This window comes from Malus sylvestris, chromosome 17 (genome assembly GCF_916048215.2).
Source record: "Malus sylvestris chromosome 17, drMalSylv7.2, whole genome shotgun sequence".
Classification (NCBI taxonomy): Eukaryota; Viridiplantae; Streptophyta; class Magnoliopsida; order Rosales; family Rosaceae; genus Malus; species Malus sylvestris.
Genome location: NC_062276.1, coordinates 1,053,681 through 1,078,046, shown reverse-complemented (window position 1 = coordinate 1,078,046; position 24,366 = coordinate 1,053,681). Strand labels below are relative to the sequence as shown.

Here is a 24,366-nt window from a genome sequence, read left to right as displayed (position 1 = left end):
TCCTTACCCAATGCCCTAACAATCACCGCAAATTACCATTATACCCTTTTCTAGTAGCAAAACCTTTTATATATAACACAGTAACACACTACATGCTACAGAGTCCATAAACAGAAAGGTCACACACAAAATTGGTGTAAAAATTTTGAACTCCATGCTGCTAATCTGCATCTGTTATTTAGGGATCACTCGTATCAAGTACATGTAAAATAACAGAAATTCATCCCCATTATGGAATGACCAATTCTCTAGATTTTTTTTAAAATTGAAGGATGAAAATTAAACCTCTTTTTCAATTCTGGGACGAAATCTAAACTATCATAAAAGTTTAGGGACCAATTATGTAGTTGACTTTTTTTGTTGTTGTTAAGAACTACTTTATATCTTTGTATTTGCTAATACAATATTTTACACAACTCTTACAATATAGGAATTTGAATCTTGGTAAAAAACAAGTACACTGCTCTAGCTAACTGATTTAACTTGCATTTGTCAAATGCTTTGGATCTTAATTTGCTTATTAATTATAAATGCACATTATCATATTTCGTGTGGCCATCAGGTGTGAGTCTCTATAATGTAAGTATATATAAACATGTTTCCCAAAAAAATTGGGTTCAAATTAAAGACGGGACATTATCTTAATCAACCGAACTAAGTCATGTTTATGAAATACTTTGTATCTTGATTTGCGTATCAGTTGTAAATGCACGTCATCATATTACAATGTCTCAACTCTCAAATCTAAGTTTTTTGTGGACAAAAGAAGAGCATATAATCATCACTCTCATGTAATGAAGGGATTAGCTAAAAGTTAAAACAACTCTATCATTCCAATTCCTTGTTAAGGACAAGCCATGTCGTGATCTCGAATTATAAATTAATGAGACCATAATATGTAAAAGGCCAATTAATAATTGATAGAATACAAACTAGAATTTAGAGAATAGTAAAGATGGAATTTAAACATAAACAGAAAAGAAAATAAAAGTCTTCATATGAAGAATCAAATGGCCAAGAAGCCGACAGACAGATAAAATCAATATTATGGGCAGTGACACAACCTGGCAAGCTTACCGCTAGTTGCGCTCCAAATTGCTTAAGTTGTCTGCTATATGAATCTAGCTAGGGATATCGATGCATGCATGTGGTTTGCTGGCAATGTCAACTTTGGTCCTAACCCTAATATTTTTTATTTATTTATAAAACTTCGGCAATACGAGAATAATTTTATCGATGACGAACAAAGAAGTTATACTTATTGGTCTTGTTTGGTGGGATTCTCCTCATGATTTTATTTTCCTATGTTATCATCATGATTATGTAGAGTTTCCACACTACTGCTTTCGATAGGTTATATTTTGTTGCCATTATTTTATCTTGTATTGGTTATTGAAGGTTTTGTTTGTTATGATTGCTATTATGATCAAGATTAGACTTTATGTTTCCTTGATAAATTGTACTCTTCGTCTTTTTTAATAAATCTATCTCATTATCACTTTCCATGATAATAATGATAGAGCGAAACAGACTTTGTGGTTTTAGAAAAAAAAAAATTTGGTTTGACCCCCTTGACATCCTTAAAGTTATATACATATTTCGTTGTCCATTTTAACATTTAAAAAAATACAGGAATTTAAATGCTTTAATGGTGATAATTAACAATACATTAAACTTTGTTTTAATAGTGTGGTAAATACAGAAGAAACAGATGAATTTTAAAAATGATTCAATGAACCCAACCGCTTTTAAAGTACACAATATCACATGGAATATTGTCATTTTAAGTTGCAGAATGTATTTGCAATTTTTCTAAATTTATCCATCCAAAATGGATCTTATTGTTGATGTTTCCTAAACTATTTGTATATATGTAGGGATTTCTTTTCTTTTTGGTATAACTATTTGAGGTTCTCCTGCACGTTCAATCGTTTGTTTTGGGAAAGCCTTCTCCAATCCATATTTCCAGAAATCTCTCCTTCCAAATGAAACCTTATTATTTTATTTTATTTTTTTGACTTTTTAACCTTGCAATATTATTTGTTTTTTATCTTCCCTTTTGCTTTGTGAAACCTTCATCTAAGTTGTCAATTATATATCTTTTAGGCTAGTATACTTGTGAAATATATAACTTATACGCCTCCTCAAAATTCCTTTCCATTTTTGTTTCCCTTTCTTTTTTGAGTCTAAGGTGGATGTTTCCAGGAAATTTCAGTGAGTATACGTGCACACACAAAAAAAAGGAGTATTGGAATGAAATGGACACAAAAGCAAGATAATTACTGAGTTTTTCTACTGAGTTGGAAGGGTAATTTAGTCCAATCCTCACGTGTGACCTTGGATCTTTGTATTATATATATAGAAAGAGCACCCTAGACCCCTGGTCAATTTCTGTGCTCGAGACTCGAGTTGAATTCCGCTTGTTTTTTTCCTCTCTCTCTCTCTCTCTCTCTCTCTCTCTCTCTCTCTCTCTCTCTCTCTCTTATCTGTGATTGTCGTCTTTGTCGTGTATCCTTGCAATCTTGTGCCAGCCATGGGAACCCAAGCTCCAACTGACGAAGTTAGTCTCCCTCTCTCTCTCTCTCTCTCTCTCTCTCTCTCTCTCTCACTAAATCTCTATGTCTGTGAAACTAAACATTTTTGAACTATACAAGCGACTTGAGAGTGAATTTGAAAACAAGCATATATTTTGACTCAAGCTACATCATTTGTCTTTTGTTTTTTGTTTGAAGGTTTGTGTGCTTATAATATCAACATCACCACAGAAGAAGATATTATTTTGCAAACTAGGTTCAGGTCGGATTTTTATATCATTATAAAATGAGTAATTCTATTTGGACTATGTTTTTGTACCATATTTTCATGCTATTAGATTTTTAAATTTAGTTCATTATTTAATAAATTAATAATTAAGAAAAACTAGTTAATTAAATGATGATTGTGATATACGAGAAGTTTTTCTCATTTCGTTCCTTAGGTTTTGTAAATTTTACAAATGATGCGACTGTTCACATTAGATGTCATCTGACATAGTATAAAAATATAGTATGAAAAACATTATTCTTATAAAATAAAAGATTTGAATTAAAATAATAATATATTATGGGATGCACTGCTATTAACCAAGCTTGACCGGTTCGTCAGGAAGTAGCTAGTGCTGGCCCCTACACGCCCCACAGAGAATAAGACACTGCTCAAACAAGACTTGAAGCAACTCAATTACGACAGTTGATGAAGTTGGATGAAAAGCCTTAACTTTTGAGTTTTGATTCCTCCAACAAGATCCTTTTCGGATTTTTTGATGAGAATCTTAGGGATTCGGGAATGATGTTCAATTATTGGGATCAGGATCCTTTCCTGAGAAAATGGTGAGGATCTTCTTGACCAAGTTCATCGGGTCGTTGAAATTTTATCTAACGGTTACAATTATTATAACTTTTAAAGAGGCTCCTGTTTGTAACCGTTGGATAAAATTTCAAGGATTCGATGAGTTTGGTCAGGAGGATCCCAATTATTTAATATCATACGGTTAATTTTTATAATTTTAAATAAAAATATTTAAAATAATTTTTACAAACACCATCCATAAAATCTTTGAAATCCTGACAAAGAGAATCGGAGAGGATCCGGATTCTTGATTCCTCCCCTAATTCTAAATCAGGGATACCACCAGATACCAAAGATTCATTGCCAATCCCCCCTCCCCCACCCCCTCCCCTCCCCTCCCCTCCCCCTCCTCTCTCCCAACCCCCTAGAATTCCAATCACACCATAGCCCTTTTTTATTTACGGAGAATTTTTAATATTTCCTCATCCGTCCTTTATTAGCTGAAGATATTTAGCTCTGTACATGTAGAAAGTTATTCTTCCTCATAACTACAATACGGTCTTATACACTGTGCTCTAATGTGATTTGTAGCTAAAGATAAAATGACATGTCAATAATTGTCTTAGCTAACCGACCCCGACAATGTTGATTTCGTTGAAGCGAATAATGATATGTCAATTTTCCATGATTGATGCTGATGAAACAACATATGTTATTGTGTATGATAGATAAAAGAAAAATTAGCAAAGCAGAAGAAAATCGAAGAGTGGCTTCCAATCACTGCTTCAAGGAATGCAAAATGGTGGTACTCAGCTTTCCACAATGTCACTGCCATGGTTGGAGCTGGTGTTCTCAGTCTCCCTTACGCCATGGCCAATCTTGGATGGTATGTCAATCCTAATTAACTCAACCGTAATCTTCTGTCAATATCAAATAATTATACAATTCGTCACATCACTTGGGAATTTGATTTCCTCATACTCCTCTCTCTACACACCCGTGTTTACTTTTTACATTTGGACAAAAATTAGTAAGGGTACGAAAAAGGAGAAAATGAGTGCGCAAAATATTTTTCCTACTTTTTACTGCTGTTACTTTGCCTTCGCATTGTGCTAATTCAGGGGTCCTGGTGTGGTAATTCTGGTGCTGTCATGGATCATCACATTGTACACACTGTGGCAAATGGTTGAAATGCATGAGATGGTTCCAGGCAAACGGTTTGATCGATACCACGAGCTGGGGCAGTATGCATTTGGTGAAAAGCTTGGCCTCTACATTGTTGTGCCTCAACAGCTCATCGTCGAGGTCGGCGTCAACATCGTCTACATGGTTACCGGAGGAAAATCGCTGCAGAAGGTCCACAATTCTGTGTGCTCAGACTGTAAAAAGATCAAGTTAACCTATTTCATCATGATCTTTGCATCTGTTCACTTTGTCCTTTCCCACCTTCCCAACTTCAACTCCATCTCTGGTGTGTCTTTGGCTGCTGCAGTCATGTCCTTGAGGTATATATTCTCAACCTAAATTGTTTGAAAGTACTTTTAGAATGACATAGTGTTTTTAGGTAATAAAAATGCTTATGACATGGTTTGACAAGAAAGAAGTTAAAAAGTGTGATTTATTAAAAAAAATTGATTAACTTGTTTGGAACCACTTTGATAGGGCTAAAAGATCTTTATATGAAAATCTAAAATTTTCTGACTACGTTTGGAAGAAACAGTTAAAATTACTTGTGAATCATAAAAACTCTTTGGAAAAACATCTGTTATATACTTCTTAGAATTCACTTTCAAGTGCATCTCAGGAGGCAAATATATTTTTAATAAAAACTACAAATGTACTCGGACAAGCTAGTGCTCTTAGATAACCAAAAACAACACATCAATTGGCATAAAAAAAGTTACAAGTGTTTTCAAATTAATGTTTAATTAATATCTTTCAATTGATTTTGTGATGGATGCAGTTACTCTACCATCGCTTGGGGAGCCTCTGTGGACAAGGGTGTGGTAGACAATGTCGCATATGGGTACAAGGCCACGTCTACATCAGGAACTGTGCTCAATTTCTTCACTTCCTTGGGTCACGTGGCTTTTGCTTATGCTGGTCACAATGTTGTTCTGGAAATCCAAGCAACAATTCCATCTACACCTGAGAAGCCATCCAAGGGACCCATGTGGAGAGGAGTCATCGTCGCCTACATTGTTGTCGCCTTGTGCTACTTCCCAGTTGCTCTGGTCGGATTCTACATGTTTGGCAATACAGTTGAGGATAACATCCTCATTTCACTTGAAAAACCTGCCTGGCTCATTGCAGTGGCCAACATGTTTGTTGTCATCCATGTCATCGGAAGCTATCAGATTTACGCAATGCCGGTGTTTGACATGATCGAAGCTGTGTTGGTAAAGAAGTTGAATTTCGCACCAACTAGAACGCTTCGCTTCATTTCGCGTAATATATATGTCGGTAAGTACCCTTTTCCCTTTATTCCATCAAGTTATAACATGAGCTTAAATGCGCATGTTGTTACCTGAAGGTGGATAAATGAGTTCTAATTGACATTGTATTGCAGCATTCACCATGTTCATTGGCATTACCTTCCCCTTCTTCGGTGGTCTCCTTGGATTTTTCGGAGGATTTGCTTTCGCTCCAACAACTTACTTCGTAAGCCCACAGTTTTTCTCCACACCTAATTCAAAACATAGCGTAACGTTACTTGTACATTTTGATTGAATCTTGTTATTATATGCAGCTCCCTTGTGTCATGTGGCTTGCCATTTACAAGCCGAGGAAGTTCAGCTTGTCTTGGTGGTGCAACTATGTATGTTCATTCGTACTCATACTTCGTTGTCCATAAGTTGACATTTCTTTAATTTATATTAGTTAACCTAATAATTATTTTACTTCATTTTCAGACCTGCATCTTTTTGGGTGTTCTTTTGATGGTTCTATCACCTATCGGAGGATTGAGATCGATCATCATTCAAGCCAAGACCTACAAATTTTACTCTTAAGTCCTTCACCATCCTTCCCGGCCCAAAAAAGGATAGTAGGTTGCTGCAAGAATCTCAAAAACCTAAAAAACAAGAAAAATGAAGCTGTTGATGATGATGAAGATCAATCTAATTAGGACTATGTGCCTCGAGGGTCTAGCGATAATCGGAGATCTGAAAATAAATAAGGTTGTTTGTGGAAGTACGGATTGGCATTCTGTTTCATTTTCTCTGTTTGTAATGGTGAATATATATGCATGTATTTATATATACTAGAAATATGGCCCGCGCGTTGCTACGAGGTTAGTAACTGTATAAAAAAACATTTCGAAGTTATAAGAGATTATTAAAGAAGGTTCATGTGTATTTACATTGAAAGATGTTTGAGTTTTTTGAAAGAATTTTTACATGAAGATCAGAAATTGGGTGAATGAAGCTCTTCGAATCCTTTGAACCAATCTATGAATAGCATGACCTGTGAGTGATTGATAGTGTAACAAAAATTAGTAAAAGAGAGTGTAAGAGTATTATATATGAAACTATATTATTGGAACCACTTTATGGAAAGCTGTAGTGCTAAGATATACTCGATTATAGTTTCCAAACTAATAAAAGAATGCAAGAAAAAATATATAATCAGAAAAGTAAAAGCTATTTAGTTTGAAAGATATGAACGATTCAGCTTGCAGAAAATATGGAGAGTGATTAAGAAAAGGGAGCATTAAATTAACTGTTTTTCCTTTCCTTCCCTTTGCTCGCTGCATAAACAGTTGAGTAGCTCTAGTTTTTCAGTTTTTTTAATGCCATTCTTCATGTCAAGTCAAGATCAACAACTAAATTTATAACATGCATGTAAATAATACCAGGAAAAATTCCACTTCATTATACATGCATATTGTTTTCTTAGTTCATATATGAATTTGACATTATCTCTTTCAATCAGCAACCAAAATCACTTAGAGATTATAAATAGAAGAGAGTGGAAGCTTACCCAAAGCCAATTTCGAGTAGTAGTGTTGTGCTACTCTCTTAATTTTCTTATTTTTAGACCCAACAATCTCTGCAGTTAAATGTCAGAGTTGGGTTCCATTGGTCTTTCAAAATATCCAAACAAATTGCTCCATTTTGACTGCTAATATTAGGGTGCCTTCAACATATGAGATACATACACACACAAAAATATTATTAGTGATCCAGATACATATTGTTTCTCTGAGTATTCCAATTCAGCAGTCCCTAGAATCTTACACAGTGGCACCTCGCTGTTTCTCCTACTTTACAAACTGTTTTTTTCTTCTTTAAAGCACATTCTGCTGATAAATATATTCTTCACAAAAATTATGCAATACAATTGTACATTAAGTGCTAATAATCTTCATAAAATGGCTAGTTACATTTCTTCACAACTTAAGTGATCTCTCAAATAAATGATGGATGAGGTTATAGTTTATCATACATTTGCCCACAATTTAAGTGTTATATTTAAACTCCAAACGATGCATAGGTTATCATGCAGTTACATCATTATACTAAAATTCACATCCAATAAAAGTATAAATACTCCTAATTGGTAATATCTTGAGAGAGAGAGAGAGAGAGAGGGATACATGGCAATGGGTCGACTTGCAATGAACTAAAGAACTCGACTTTTTCTTATGATTACATCACCAACTTCAAAAAATACATCAATCAGTAAAATCAGAAGTGACAACACAAAAGAAAATCCCAAATAAAGTTCTCATTAGCAGTGAAATTATTAGTATTGCGCTAAAATATTTAGTAATAAGGAGATAATGATTTAAACAATATTATCTCAATCATCATTCTGATAAAGAGAATATGTTACTTGTCCAAAACTACCAATCTGGATCATTGCTAGCTTTATATATGGATACTTGATCCTCATCAGTCTTATATACTCCCCTAGTGGCCATGAGACTTTTTGATGAGTGCATTAGACAGAAGGGCAAGCTTAGAGTATTCAAAAGTTTTTCAATTTCTCAGTTTGCTCTAGACCTCATGATATGCCGATAATAGTTAAAGATGAATGAACAAAATCAAAAAGATGGGTTACAACCAAAGGACAACTGAAATAGAGAAATGAAGAAAGAAACCCAATAATGGAACCCAAACACAAAGAGAGTGAGAGAGTTAAACCCAAAAGCTTAACCCAATCTCATTTGCATACCATTTGACCATATTAAGAAAAATATAAAATTTGCACCTCCATTTGACCATATTAAGGATAGAGGGCACTCACATCGTCGCAATAGTAGTATTCTTTGAAAGCATGTGTTTGTTAAATAGAGGGCACCTCCATTTGCATACCATTTGACCATATTAAGAAAAATATAAATTCCACAGCTGCCTTAGCCTCACACATCATCACAGAATGGCAATCACTGATAGAGTATAAAAATTGATGTATAGGATGATGACATGTGTAATTAGATTAGAAGATGTGTTAGTTAAGGCAGTTAGCCTTGTTGTTGTAAGTGTATAAATATCTCAACCTCTTGTATTACTTAGTCATTACGAAATATATCAAGAACATTCATTTTCTCTCTCTCTTCTCTCTGAGTTGTTATCTCTCTCTAGAATTTCTGTATACAAATTCATAGATTTAGTTACATTTACATGGTATCAATCGCCATTGTTGCCTACGCTTGATCTTCGATCCTCCTTCTCTGCTTCCGCTCGCCTCGACGGTGTCTTTGACCTCGTACTTTTGTCTTCGATATCTTCAATTATCTTCGTCTTCTTGAAATTCTGATTTCTAGGGTTTTTCTCGGTTGATCGTCTTTCTACGTCGATCATTTCTTCTACTCTTTTGGTTAGTGCATACCAACTGTTTGCTAAAAGTTCTCAATGAGTTTGTCCGAAGCAATTTCAATGGTGACTGCATCGTAACTTCAACTTGTGCAATCCCCGATTACTGCCCTAATCTCCTCTATTTCGACTTCGGTGAATGTCAAATTGGATGACTCCAACTATCTTAATTGGCACTTTCCGATACAACTCTTGTTGGAGAGCAATGGAATTATGGGGTTTGTTCATGGCTCACATCTCTGTCCTTCTCAATTTTCCGATCAATCTGGTGCCTCTTGTATGAACTCTAGCTCTAATGCTTCTGTTGCAACGAATGAGTTTATGATTTGGAAAATGCATGATAAGGCTGTAATGCAACTGCTAACTGCTACCCTTTCGCCTGCTGCTCTATCATGTGCTATTGGTAGTAAGAGTTCTCAGGATATATGGATTTGTTTGAAAGAACAATTCTCTACTATGTCTAAGACTAGTATCTTTCAAATGAAGTCTAATCTCCAAACAATTAAGAAGGGTTCTGATTCTGTGTCCCAGTATCTTCATAGGATAAAAGAGGCTCGAGATTACTTATCTGCTGCTGGAGTTTACTTTGCTAATGAAGATATTGTTATACTTGCTCTCAATGGTTTACCCTCTGAATATAATACTTTTCGGTGTGTCATTAGAGGTCGTGAGAATGTGATATCTCTTAAAGAGTTTCGATCTCAGTTGCTTGCTGAAGAGATTATTGTTGAGAATTCTACCACTGCACCATTTATTACTGCAATGGTTGCAAACAATGTTTCGAATTCAGGAAAGGGTACATCTGGTTAGTCTCAATTTTTTTCTGGTGGTTATAAGCCGTTCAATGGAAACAGAAACAAAGGAAAAGGCAAGTTTAATCAAGGGTTTCAGTCTTATCCACCCAAACAGTCTTTTTCCACTCAAACACATGTGCTACCAACACCGAATCCGGGCATCCTTAGTCGCTCCCCAGTGCAGTCTTATGGCAATTCAAGTGCTCATTTGGTGCAAACCTGTCAATTTTGTAGTGCTGAAGGACACACATCACCATTCTGCCGTTCTAAACCTCCTGACAGAGTTAATTGTCAAATATATGGCAAGCACAATCACAGTACATGGTATTGTTTTTATAATGACAAAGGTCCTAATTTTGTTGGCGCTACCAGTCAATTTTATCCGTCTCAGATGCATTCCTCAAACTTTGGTGCTCCCGGTTACAATGCTTTTATTGAGCAATCTGCAATGACTGGACAACAATTCTATCCTCAGCATCACTTTCCTCAAGCTATGCATACTGTGATGACTCAGTCACCTTCCGTGGCATCTTTTTCTCACTCTAATCCTCAAGTGTGGCTCACTGACTCTGGTGCTACAAATCACATGACTTCTGATCTCAGCAACTTATCTCTGGCATCTCCATATCCTACCTCTGAGATTGTCCAAACTGCCAATGGTGAAGGTTTGCCTGTATCTCATATTGGAAGTATTGTTCTTAATCTTTCCAAAGTTAATTATGTTCCTCCAATGAAGCTTAATTTTGTGTTATATGTTCCGAAGTTGACACAAAACTTATTATCTGTGCATCGGATCTGTTTGGATAACAATTGCTGGATAATTTTTTATGCTTTTTGCTTCTGGATTCAGGACAAGGCCACATGAAGGATCATTTACAAAGAAGTATGCAGTAATCGACTATACCCAATTCCCTATCTTTCAGCCACTTCTCATGGATCCACCTCAGTATCGTTCCAAGCTAAAGCATTTTTCGGTCAGCACATTCACTCTACTACTTGGCACAATAAACTAGGCCATCCATCCAATTCTATTGTCTCTTTGATATTAAAACAAGCTAATATTCCCTGTCCAAAAACCATCGTTACCTATCATGTGTTCTAGTTGTTTGGAAGGAAAGTTTTGTAAATTTCCTTTTCCTATAAGTCCCAATAAGTCTGTAAAACCCTTTGTTATAGTTCACAGTGACCTTTGGGGTCCAGCCCCTTCTGTCTCAATTGATGGTTACAAGTATTATGTGACCTTTATTGATGAGTGTACAAGATACTGCTGGATTTTCCCATTAATAAATAAATCTGATGTCTTTGCCAAATTTGTTGCATTCTATTCCTTTGTTGTTACTCAGTTGGCAACTACTATTCAAACTCTTCAAAGTGATGGAGGGGGAGAGTATGTCAGTAAAGCATTTCAGTCATTTCTTACTGCCAAAGGAATTACACATCATAAATCATGTCCATGTACACCCAAGCAAAATGGCCTAACTGAGAGAAAGCATAGGCATATCATTGAAACAACTGTGACCCTTTTACAAACTGCTAGATTACCTACCATGTTTTGGTCCTATGCTTGTCAAACAACCATATACCTCATCAATAGAATGCCCACTCTAGTCCTAGGCAATCATTCTCCATTTGAACTATTGTTTGGGCTTTTGCCTGTCATTTCCCATCTTAGATCATTTAGATTTACTTGTTATCCATTATTAAAGCCTTATAATGACTCTAAGCTGCAACCTAAAACCACCAAGTGTATTTTCCTGGGGTATGCTACCAACTATAAAGGGTATATATGTTATGAGGTTTCTAAACAGAGACTATACATATCACGGCATGTAGTGTGTGATGAGTCTCAATTCCCATACACAGACTTGTTGGTACATCATAACTCATCACACCTTAGTTCTACCATCCACAGTCCAGTACCTATTGTTTCCCCTGATAATGTTGTTGTATCTATACCTATTGCTCCCCTACCATCACAATCAAATCATGCCTCTTCCAATTTGCCTGGTACTTCTACCATATCACTCTCTCCAATTACATCATCAGCACTATCATCTCAATCCATTACTGCTTCTACTACTTCTCAACCTCCTGTGGCACTTGTCAATGGTTCTCCTCATTCTTAAGTTCCAGCCGCACAATTTCATCCTGATACTTTGCAAGTGGTACTGGAGGTTCCATCACTCAATTTACATCCTATGCAAACTCGGAGCAATAGTGGAATTATCAAGAAAAGAGCTTTGTTAGCTACTGTTCAGGAGTCTGAGGGTACTGATTTGTCTCTCATTGAACCAACTTCCTAAAAATCTGCAATTAAGAATCCAATTTGGTTTAAGGCTATGCAAGAGGAAATCAGTGCTTTGCATACACAAGGTACCTGGAATCTGGTGGTATTACCTTCCTCAAAGAATTTGGTGGGGTGCAAGTGGATCTTCAAGATCAAGAGACATTCTGATGGTACTATTGCAAGACATAAAGCTAGATTAGTAGCTAAAGGGTTCAGTCAAGAACCTGGAATTGACTATGGGGAAACGTTCAGTCCTGTGGTTAAGCCTACAACTGTTAGGTTAGTCTTCGCTCTTGCAGCTCAGTTTGGTTGGTCCCTTCGACAATTAGATGTCAAAAATGCCTTTTTACATGGCATTTTAGAAGAAGAAGTGTACATGGCTCAGCCTGACACGCCCCGATCCTGATGTCCTCGTGACATCGGGATGATCACGTGCTGGCCGACACCCAAAGGGTGACGAAAGCCATTAATTTAAGTAAAAACTCATAAATAAGCTAAAACAGGCAGCAAGACTAGCCACAATAATACTACCAAATCAACTTCTAATTAACAACATTAGGATCCACGCAAAATGTCAGAGCATACGTCTATTACAGAGTACAAACAGAATATAAGATAGAGATGTGCTATATTACAAAAGATGTCGAAGCAGAAGAAGTATAGCACTGGATCACTGGTAGGGAAATGCCTCGTAGCTTATATCGTAATCCTCGTTCGTAGGTCCTGAAGGGGGCGCAAAACAAACATGAGTGGACCAATTTGATATAAATATAATAAAACAGTTATCAACATACTAACCCCCAGGTTTTATGAAAACATATATATCATGATCAAAATAGATTTTCCGAAACCTAGCATGCTGTGCAATATCTCAAATTCATAACTTGTATAAGTAATAAACACTAGTGAATTGTCCGATAACCTGCAGGCCCCATGCCGGCTCCCCGTCTCTGAACAGACAATCAGAGGAAAATACACTACAGGCCCCATGCCGGCTCCCCGTCTCTGTGCTAAATAGCCAGAGGAAACACACTCCAGGCCCTATGCCAACACCAAACCGTCGCCCGGGACGGACCGGAATCTATCCCTACGTCCCGTAGCGGAAAGGACCACTAGGTAAGTACAAAACCATTGAGCATAAACATATTGAAAAACAACTTCGTAGTATAAAGTCATCCATCATCTATACTACAAAGAGGTGTTCTAAACATGTTCTAATATCATATCGTCATCCATCGGATATTCTATAAGAACATGGGTTATAGAAAAAATAGTAATAATTCAATCTAGCCTCAGTAAGCATATATCTCATAAGTACTTCGTAAAACATAAGTATTAAATCATGCTTTTCATGTATGCATTTCTATTGTTAAAACATGATTTTGAAGGGGTCCACTCACCGTACACCGACGGTGCAAAGCTATACCAAGAAGGTATAACAGAATCACCGTTAATAATTGCACCTATTCACATAAAGGAGTACCTTAGGTCAAACTCTATTCAAACGATTGAATTTGGGAAAACGGACTTCAAAAACGGGTCCAGGACGTCGAAATTAGCCTAGAAGAGGTCCTGAACGAAACCCCGAAAAGTCAACTCAAAAAGTCAACGTTGACCGTTGACCGGTCAAAGTCAAAGTCAAAGTCAACGTCAAAGTCAACTCTGACCGTTGACCGAGTCAACGTTGACCGTTGACCAAGTCAACAGTCAACAGTCAACTGGTCAGAGGTCAAAGTCCACTGGGCTTTGAATTTGGGTTGGGCCGAAAGGCCTTAAAGGTTTTGGGTTGAAAACCCAACTCAGATTGGCCCAAGGCCTAATCTGCTTGGGCTACACACACGAGCCTAATGCCCTAAACATAACCGGCCCAAGGGCCTTAATCTATAACAGCAATTAATTTAAACAATTAAAAGGAAATGGGTTGGATTGGGCTGGCCTCACCACACGGGCCTAAGGCCCGCCTGCTATTCGAAACCGGCCTGGGAGGCCTGGCCTCACCGGAGCACCACCACCGGAGCTTCACAGCTCCGGCCAACTACCACACACCATCCTAAAGTCCGATCTAGGTACCAAAACGAAGAGCAAGACGAAGGGAGTGTTTTTATACCTTCCTTTCGTCGTGGAACGACCGGAGATAGCCGGAAAAAGCCCCGACACCCTCGGGATCGCCGGAGTTGGGTGTGCTTACACCCGGCTTCGATTCGTCCTAAAAACCTCGAAAAATCACAAAATAACCTCCATTAAAACTCATTCACCAGATCTTAGGACGAAAAAGTGAAGGTTTGGAGCTTACCCAACCGGGAAAAATAAAGGTTTCGCCGGAGTTCCTCTCCGGTTTCTGGGCTCGCAGCACGGGACAGAGGGAGAGAGAAGAAGGAGATGGGTCTTCTTCGCGCGGGGGAGACGGGTGCGTGCGTGCGGGTTGCTGCAGAGAAGAGAGATGAGGGAGCTATGAGAGAGAGAGACGAGAGAAAGAGATAGAGTCGGGAGGGACAGAGACAGACAGAAGAAAGAAAAGAAAACAGAAAAAGAAGAAGAGAAAGAAGGAGTCACGGAGGGGGGGGACAGAGAGAGAAGACAGGGAAATTGCTAGGGAGCTGCCACGTGGCAGTTTGAAAAGAAAGAAGGATCCAAAGCTTAGATCCTGATAGGGTAGTCCAAAAAGGGTAAAATTGATAGATTTATAATATTTAGGGAATATTACACACATATAATTTTATAAGTGGGGGCGGGTGTTACAATCTACCCCCCTTATAAAAATTTCGTCCCCGAAATTACAACTTCAAGCAAATAAATACGGATACTGACTCCTCATCAGGTCTTCCGTTTCCCACGTCGCTTCTTCAGTAGCATGGTTCCTCCACAGCACTTTCACCAACGGAATGACCTTGTTCCTCAACACTTTATTCTGCTGGTCAAGAATAGCCACTGGTTCTTCAACATAACTAACATCCGGACTTACTTCCAGCGGCTCTAGCTGAATAACATGAGAGGGGTCTGATACATATTTCCGAAGCATAGAAATATGGAAAACATTGTGAATCTGAGATAACTCCGGTGGCAACTCCAATCTATAGGCAACTGCACCAATTCTCTCCGTAATCTGATAAGGACCAATATATCGAGGACTCAACTTTCCTCGCTTACCAAAACGAACCACACCCTTCCAGGGAGACAACTTCAAGAATACAAAGTCACCAACCTTGTACTCCCGATCTTTGGAATGTTTGTCCGCTATGCTTTTCTGTCGGTCTTGAGCTGCCTTGAGATTTCTCTTTATCAGCTGGATGTTCTCATTGGTAGTGTCTACAATCTCCGGTCCCAACAATACTCGCTCGCCGACCTCTGCCCAACACAACGGCGTTCGACACACTCTCCCATACAAGGCTTCATAAGGTGCCACACCAATACTCGAATGGTAGCTGTTGTTGTATGCAAATTCAACCAACGGCAGATAGTTATCCCAACTACCCTTCCACTGAAGAACAGACACTCTCAACATGTCCTCCAATGTTTGTATTGTCCTCTCGGACTGACCGTCAGTCTGTGGATGATAAGCAGTACTAAACAGCAACTGAGTACCCATGGCAGTATTAAAAGCTTTCCAAAATCTGGAAGTAAATCTGGGATCTCTGTCTGAAACAATAGAGACAGGTACACCATGAAGTCTAACAATATTATCGATGAACAACTTCGATAATTTCTCCATTGAATAGGTCTGTCGAACAGGTAAGAAATGAGCGGTCTTAGTCAGTCGATCCACAATTACCCATATGCCGTCCAATCTCGACCGCGTCCTCGGCAGACCATACACAAAATCCATGGTGATGTCTTCCCATTTCCATGCTGGTATCGGAAGATTCTGCATCAATCCTCCAGGTCTTTGCCTCTCTGCCTTCACCTGTTGACAAATGATGCATCTACTCACATAATCCGCCACATCCCGCTTCATTCCCAACCAATAATAGAACGGACGGATAGTGCGATACAGTTTAGTACTTCCCGGATGCATGGCATAAGCTGACAAATGTGCTTCATCCAGAATTGCTCTTTTCACTGCTTCGTTATCATGAGGAACATACAATCTGTTTTCCCACATCAAAGCTCCATCACTTCGGATGATAAAATGCTTCTCTTTTCCTTTTTCCACTGAAACCTTAATGTTGGCACTTTCCTGATCAAGCTCCTGAGCTTCTATGACCATATCCACCAAAACAGGTCTAACTTGGAAATTTGCCAACCACGCTCCTTGCTCACCCGGTCTCACCGACAAGCCTGTTTCTCGAAGAGAAAATAGTAGTGGAACGTGAATAGCTTGGAGAGATGCAAGCTGTCCATGATATTTCCGACTAAGTGCATCCGCCACTACATTGGCATGTCCGGGATGATACTCGATCGTGCAGTTATAATCAGTGATAAGTTCCATCCATCTTCTCTGCCTCAAATTCAAATCCCTCTGAGTAAAGATATACTTGAGGCTCTTATGATCAGTAAAGATGCGACACTTCTCACCGTACAAGTAATGTCTCCAGATCTTCAAAGCAAACACTACTGCACCAAGTTCCAAATCATGAGTGGGATAGTTTCTCTCGTGAATTTTGAGCTGTCTGGAAGCATAAGCAATGACTTTATCATGCTGCATCAGTACACAACCCAAACCTGATAGTGATGCATCCGTGTAGATATCAAACTCACCGCTATCGTCTGGAAGAGTAAGAACGGGAGCTTGAGTAAGACATCGCTTCAGTTCCTGAAAACTCCGCTCACAATCTTCATCCCACTTAAACTCCACTTCCTTTCGAGTCAACTTATTCAGAGGTAAGGCAATGGCTGAGAAACCTTTAACAAATCTTCGGTAATAGCCAGCCAGACCTAGAAAACTCCTCACTTCAGTAACATTCCTCGGTTGCTCCCACGTAGTTATTGCTGACACCTTCTGAGGATCCACACTAATCCCCTCAGCAGATACTACATGACCGAGAAAGCTAATTTGGGTTAGCCAGAACTGACACTTGCTAAACTTAGCATACAACTGCTCACTGCTCAACCTTTCCAACACCAACCTCAAATGCTTCTTGTGCTCGCTGACACTCTTGGAAAAGATCAGAATATCATCAATGAACACAATCACAAACCGATCCAAATACGGTCTGAAAACTCTGTTCATCAAATCCATGAACGCTGCAGGTGCATTCGTCAGTCCGAAAGGCATGACACGAAATTCAAAGTGTCCATACCTAGTGCGGAAAGCAGTCTTCGGTACATCTCCCTCCCGAATTAACAACTGGTGATAACCTGAGCGAAGATCGATCTTAGAGAATATCTGAGCACCCTTCAGCTGGTCGAACAGATCGTCGATCCGAGGCAAAGGATAACGATTCTTCACCGTCACCCGGTTTAACTGCCGATAGTCGATGCAAAGTCTCATCGATCCATCCTTCTTTTTAACAAATAAAACAGGAGCACCCCAGGGAGACATACTGGGTTGGATGTAACCTTTATCCACCAACTCCTGAAGTTGAACCTTCAATTCCCTCAACTCCGCCGGTGCCATTCGATAAGGTGCTAAAGAGATAGGGTCTGTTCCTGGAAGTAAATCGATGGTAAATTCAATTTCCCTCGCAGGCGGTAACCCTGGTAAATCCTCCGGGAAAACATCGGTGTAATGCTTCACCACTGGCACATCCTTAGGACGTAACGAAGATTTATCCCTCGTTACTACATGGGCTAAGAATCCCACACATCCCCTACTCAACAATCTAGTAGCCTGAATAGCGGAAATAATACTATTAGGAAGGATTCGTCGCTCACCCTGAAATGTGATTGACGGTCGTCCAGGTCGATTGAACGTCACAGATTTCTCCCAACATGCGACATAGGCCCGGTGCCTGGATAGCCAATCCATCCCCAAAATCACATCGAACTCCGCCAAATGAAAAGGGACTAGATTAGCCTCCATCATTTCCCCTTCCACTACCACTGGGCAATTTTTATACTCCCACTGAGCACAAAACAGATCCCCTTGCGGCATTTGCACAAGCATATCATAACCAAGAGGTGTAGGTGGTGCATTTAAATTCGGTGCAAAAGATGAAGACACAAAAGAAAAAGTAGCACCCGGATCGATTAGAACCCTCGCCCAATTACCACAAATAAGTAACATACCGGTAATGACTTGAGGATCCTGATCAGCCTCCTGCTGTGTCATGGCGTTGATACGTCCATGAAACTGACGTCCTCCACCACTGTTACGGTTACCACGAGCTCTGAAACCTTGATTATTACGGCCTGCTCGATTCCCCTGAGAGCGGCTACTCGAAGCTGCACCAAACTGTTGCGGCTGTCTCTGAGTGGAAAATTGGGTATTCTGACTTCCACTTCCACTTCCACCATAGCTCTGAGTGTAATTACCTCCATAGCTAGAACTCGGATTACTCCCTCCACCATAACTCGGCACCGATGCATAACTCTCAGCAGGCTGTCCTGAAGGGCAAAATCTGGCAATATGTCCCATGCCTCCACACCTGTGGCATGTAACCTGCGACCGGAAATGACTGAAAGATCGCCTCCCTGATTCATTACCCGAACCCTCGCTGGAAGAACCTGAACCTTGACCCTGACGTTTGAAGGAATGAGAGTGTCTAGGGCCAACAAAGTTAGAAGAGCTACCAGATTCCCTCACACTCCGAGATCTAAAACCACGACCTCTCTGGTTCTGGTTCCGAGGTTGTTCCTGATATCTGGGTGGTTCCAGATACTGCGTCTGCTCCTCCTGGTGCTGAGTCTCCCACCTAGATTGTTCAATCCTCAAACAAGTCTCAATCATTTCCTCATAACTTCTGTGCCTTATGGCTGCCACTCGTTCACGATAATCAGGGTTCAAACAAACCAGCAACTGAACCATCTTCTCACTCGGGTTATCATAAGTCACCGGATGGTGTCTCGACAGGCGTCGAAAAGTATTATCCATCTCTGTGATACTCAGATCGCCTTGACGAAACTCCAGAAATTGTTGTCTCATTCTCAATTGATAACTGGGACTCAGAAAATGTGCACTGAAAGCTTTCCGGAATGCCACCCAAGACATCGAAGTGCCTCGTGGACGAGAATGCTTCACTCCTTTCCACCAAATCTTTGCAGGACCCTTAAGAAAAAACCCAGCAGTCTCCGCCCACTCACCTGGTGGACATCTCATACCCTCCAGAGTATCTTCCACCTGTTCTAACCATTCCTCAGCCTCCGGACAGGCTCCCACTACCTTAAGCTCTGGAATACCATGACTGGTAGCAATCTCAATATAGGTGCGATTCGATGATCTACCAGTAAGGGCAGTTCGCAAAACATTAGCCAATTGCTCAAGTCCTCCCCCTAAACCAGAACGAGCTCGACGAGGTACATGCCCACCAGCGGGATCCATAATTCTGATAAGAAACAAGAAAGATTTAGAACAACAGAAAATTAAGGATATAAGGGGAATTATAATTACCAAATGGTGGAAAAGAATCCTAAGTATGCTCTGAATGAATCATGCTCTGATACCAATCTGACACGCCCCGATCCTGATGTCCTCGTGACATCGGGATGATCACGTGCTGGCCGACACCCAAAGGGTGACGAAAGCCATTAATTTAAGTAAAAACTCATAAATAAGCTAAAACAGGCAGCAAGACTAGCCACAATAATACTACCAAATCAACTTCTAATTAACAACATTAGGATCCACGCAAAATGTCAGAGCATACGTCTATTACAGAGTACAAACAGAATATAAGATAGAGATGTGCTATATTACAAAAGATGTCGAAGCAGAAGAAGTATAGCACTGGATCACTGGTAGGGAAATGCCTCGTAGCTTATATCGTAATCCTCGTTCGTAGGTCCTGAAGGGGGCGCAAAACAAACATGAGTGGACCAATTTGATATAAATATAATAAAACAGTTATCAACATACTAACCCCCAGGTTTTATGAAAACATATATATCATGATCAAAATAGATTTTCCGAAACCTAGCATGCTGTGCAATATCTCAAATTCATAACTTGTATAAGTAATAAACACTAGTGAATTGTCCGATAACCTGCAGGCCCCATGCCGGCTCCCCGTCTCTGAACAGACAATCAGAGGAAAATACACTACAGGCCCCATGCCGGCTCCCCGTCTCTGTGCTAAATAGCCAGAGGAAACACACTCCAGGCCCTATGCCAACACCAAACCGTCGCCCGGGACGGACCGGAATCTATCCCTACGTCCCGTAGCGGAAAGGACCACTAGGTAAGTACAAAACCATTGAGCATAAACATATTGAAAAACAACTTCGTAGTATAAAGTCATCCATCATCTATACTACAAAGAGGTGTTCTAAACATGTTCTAATATCATATCGTCATCCATCGGATATTCTATAAGAACATGGGTTATAGAAAAAATAGTAATAATTCAATCTAGCCTCAGTAAGCATATATCTCATAAGTACTTCGTAAAACATAAGTATTAAATCATGCTTTTCATGTATGCATTTCTATTGTTAAAACATGATTTTGAAGGGGTCCACTCACCGTACACCGACGGTGCAAAGCTATACCAAGAAGGTATAACAGAATCACCGTTAATAATTGCACCTATTCACATAAAGGAGTACCTTAGGTCAAACTCTATTCAAACGATTGAATTTGGGAAAACGGACTTCAAAAACGGGTCCAGGACGTCGAAATTAGCCTAGAAGAGGTCCTGAACGAAACCCCGAAAAGTCAACTCAAAAAGTCAACGTTGACCGTTGACCGGTCAAAGTCAAAGTCAACGTCAAAGTCAACTCTGACCGTTGACCGAGTCAACGTTGACCGTTGACCAAGTCAACAGTCAACAGTCAACTGGTCAGAGGTCAAAGTCCACTGGGCTTTGAATTTGGGTTGGGCCGAAAGGCCTTAAAGGTTTTGGGTTGAAAACCCAACTCAGATTGGCCCAAGGCCTAATCTGCTTGGGCTACACACACGAGCCTAATGCCCTAAACATAACCGGCCCAAGGGCCTTAATCTATAACAGCAATTAATTTAAACAATTAAAAGGAAATGGGTTGGATTGGGCTGGCCTCACCACACGGGCCTAAGGCCCGCCTGCTATTCGAAACCGGCCTGGGAGGCCTGGCCTCACCGGAGCACCACCACCGGAGCTTCACAGCTCCGGCCAACTACCACACACCATCCTAAAGTCCGATCTAGGTACCAAAACGAAGAGCAAGACGAAGGGAGTGTTTTTATACCTTCCTTTCGTCGTGGAACGACCGGAGATAGCCGGAAAAAGCCCCGACACCCTCGGGATCGCCGGAGTTGGGTGTGCTTACACCCGGCTTCGATTCGTCCTAAAAACCTCGAAAAATCACAAAATAACCTCCATTAAAACTCATTCACCAGATCTTAGGACGAAAAAGTGAAGGTTTGGAGCTTACCCAACCGGGAAAAATAAAGGTTTCGCCGGAGTTCCTCTCCGGTTTCTGGGCTCGCAGCACGGGACAGAGGGAGAGAGAAGAAGGAGATGGGTCTTCTTCGCGCGGGGGAGACGGGTGCGTGCGTGCGGGTTGCTGCAGAGAAGAGAGATGAGGGAGCTATGAGAGAGAGAGACGAGAGAAAGAGATAGAGTCGGGAGGGACAGAGACAGACAGAAGAAAGAAAAGAAAACAGAAAAAGAAGAAGAGAAAGAAGGAGTCACGGAGGGGGGGGACAGAGAGAGAAGACAGGGAAATTGCTAGGGAGCTGCCACGTGGCAGTTTGAAAAGAAAGAAGGATCCAAAGCTTAGATCCTGATAGGGTAGTCCAAAAAGGGTAAAATTGATAGATTTATAATATTTAGGGAATATTACACACATATAATTTTATAAGTGGGGGCGGGTGTTACACAGCCTCCTGGGTTTGAAGATGCTAATCATCCTCATCTAGTTTGCAAACTACACAAATCACTATATGGACTCAAGCAAGCTCCCAGAGCTTGGAATGATAGATTCACAAAATTCCTGCCTCACTTGGGGTTCCAAAACACTTATTCGGATTCCTCTTTGTTTGTAAAAAAGGTTGATTCTGGTATTGTCATTCTCCTATTCTATGTGGATGATATTATCATCACAGGGAGTGCATCTGCATCAATACAACAGGTTATTACTGCATTAACAACTGAGTTTGACATCAAGGATTTAGGGGATTTGCATTTCTTTCTTGGCATTCAAATTTCAAGAACTGCAACTGGTTTATTCTTGTCTCAATCGAAATATGTGTTGGATCTTCTCACCAAAACAGAGATGCTAGATGCAAAACCTTGTGACACTCCTTGTTTGCCGTATAACAGACTTCTTAAGGATGATGGTGATCCATATACCAATCTTACTTTGTACAGAAGTGTGGTAGGTGCTTCACAGTACCTTACGTTTACAAGGCCTGATATAGCATTCTCTGTCCATCAAGTGGCTCAGTTCATGCAATCACCTATGGTTGCCCACTTTACAGCAGTTAAACGAATCTTGAGGTACTTAAAAGGAACCCTTCATCATGGCATCTGTTATTATAGAGGATCGCTTCAATTAAAGGCCTTTAGTGATGCTGACTAGGTAGGGGACCCTAATGACAGATGGTCGACTACTGGCTTGGTTGTGTTTTTAGGGAATAATCCTATTTCCTGGTCATCCAAGAAGCAACTGACAGTCTCACGATCTTCTACAGAGGCCGAATACCGTGCCCTGTCATCCATATCTGCAGAATTGGACTGGATCCAGCAACTGTTAGTTTTCTTGCAGGTTCCTTTACCCTCTACACTTGTTTTGTTTTGTGATAATCTGTCTGCCATTGCGTTGTCTTTTAATCCAGTTCAACATCAATGCACTAAGCACATTGAGATTGATGTTCATTTTGTGAGGGAACGAGTTGCAAAGAAACAACTCTCTGTGCAGTTTGTGTCGTCCAAAGAGCAGTTTGCTGACATTCTGACTAAAGGCTTGAGTTCTCCTTTATTTCATACTCACTGTACCAATCTCATGCTTCGTGCATCCCAGCATGAGTTTGCGGGGGGATGATAGAGTATAGAAATTGATGTATAGGATGATGACATTTGTAATTAGATTAGAAGATGTGTTAGTTAAGGCAGTTAGCCTTGTTGTTGTAAGTGTATAAATATCTCAACCTCTTGTATTACTTAGGCATTATATATCAAGAACATTCATTTTCTCTCTCTCTTCTCTCTAAGTTGTTATCTCTCTCTAGAATTTCTGTATACAAATTCATAGATTTAGTTACATTTACAATCACTACCGTCGTTCCAGACTTGCAGTAATAATATTATCATTCCCCCTCCAGCTATAAAGCTTGTGTGTTTGTTTTTTTTTTTTTTTTTTTTTTTTTTTTTTTTTTTTTTTTTTTTTGAAAGCATGTGTTTGTTCTTTGGAACCAAGAAAATGACCTCATCTGCAAGTGAAAAACGCTTACTTCAAGATTGCAGCCAATGAAAAACATAGTGAGAACTCGCCGTACTTCGACGGATGAAGGGCTTACGAACAAAACCCTTTTCACCAAACTAAAAATCCTGAGGGTTTAATTGAGACGACTGAAGGGGTATATCTTTTTGTTCCTTTATCGGCAAAAACCTTCTGCGAGAGAGAGAGATAAATCGAGAAAATGGACAAAAGGTTGAGAGGATTCTGGACCTATGGGGAGAGTTTTCATCCAGATGACCAACATAAACACCGAAAAAAAAAAATTCATCAACTTTTTGCTTCTAATTCCGTAATACCTATTCGAGTTCGAATTCACACAAAAAAAAAGACATAAATCCATAAAAAATTTACCAGATAAAAAAAATGAAATATAGGATGAATTAGAAGCTTTTGGCAAAGATGAAATTACACAAATCAAACAGGGGCAAATCCATCATTTCATTAAAGTGAACAGTATCGCGGGTTTTTCGTTAAAACTCCCTAGTATATGTATAATATCATCTCTCTTTTTTTTTCTTTTGTGTTTGTTTTTCTGCATTCTTAATTGATCTCTCTAATAAAGATTGATCAAATCCTAAATACATGAGAACAAATCTAGTTTTTTGTGTAATTAGCACTACTCTTAATAGGGCTTAGGAAAAGAGCATTTGGGAACTACATTTTTTAC

At 39.6% G+C, this 24,366-nt stretch overlaps 1 protein-coding gene and 1 long non-coding RNA gene across 2 annotated transcripts; one reads left to right on the top strand and one right to left on the bottom strand.

Moving 5' to 3' along the window:
* The first annotated feature begins 1,922 nt into the window (after positions 1 to 1,922).
* Positions 1,923 to 6,671, top strand: LOC126611399 (lysine histidine transporter 1-like). The gene is made up of 7 exons (XM_050279678.1): positions 1,923 to 2,560; positions 4,056 to 4,213; positions 4,449 to 4,832; positions 5,291 to 5,790; positions 5,897 to 5,988; positions 6,077 to 6,145; positions 6,240 to 6,671. The coding sequence occupies exons 1-7, from the start codon at positions 2,534 to 2,536 to the stop codon at positions 6,336 to 6,338; spliced, it is 1,329 nt and encodes a 442-aa protein (XP_050135635.1). The 5' UTR covers positions 1,923 to 2,533; the 3' UTR covers positions 6,339 to 6,671.
* Positions 6,648 to 8,005, bottom strand: LOC126611400 (uncharacterized). The gene is made up of 3 exons (XR_007618827.1): positions 7,925 to 8,005; positions 7,309 to 7,464; positions 6,648 to 6,792 (listed from the first exon to the last, which is right to left on the bottom strand). It is a non-coding gene; the product is annotated as an uncharacterized LOC126611400 (long non-coding RNA).
* Between the last annotated feature and the right edge of the window lie 16,361 nt (positions 8,006 to 24,366).

Excerpts from the sequence above, each read along its gene's own strand:
- LOC126611399 (XM_050279678.1), top strand. The coding sequence starts at position 2,534 with ATGGGAACCCAAGCTCCAACTGACGAA. Across the intron at positions 5,791-5,896 it reads TTCGCGTAATATATATGTCG|CATTCACCATGTTCATTGGC; the intron begins GTAAGTACCCTT and ends ATTGTATTGCAG. Across the intron at positions 6,146-6,239 it reads TGTCTTGGTGGTGCAACTAT|ACCTGCATCTTTTTGGGTGT; the intron begins GTATGTTCATTC and ends CTTCATTTTCAG.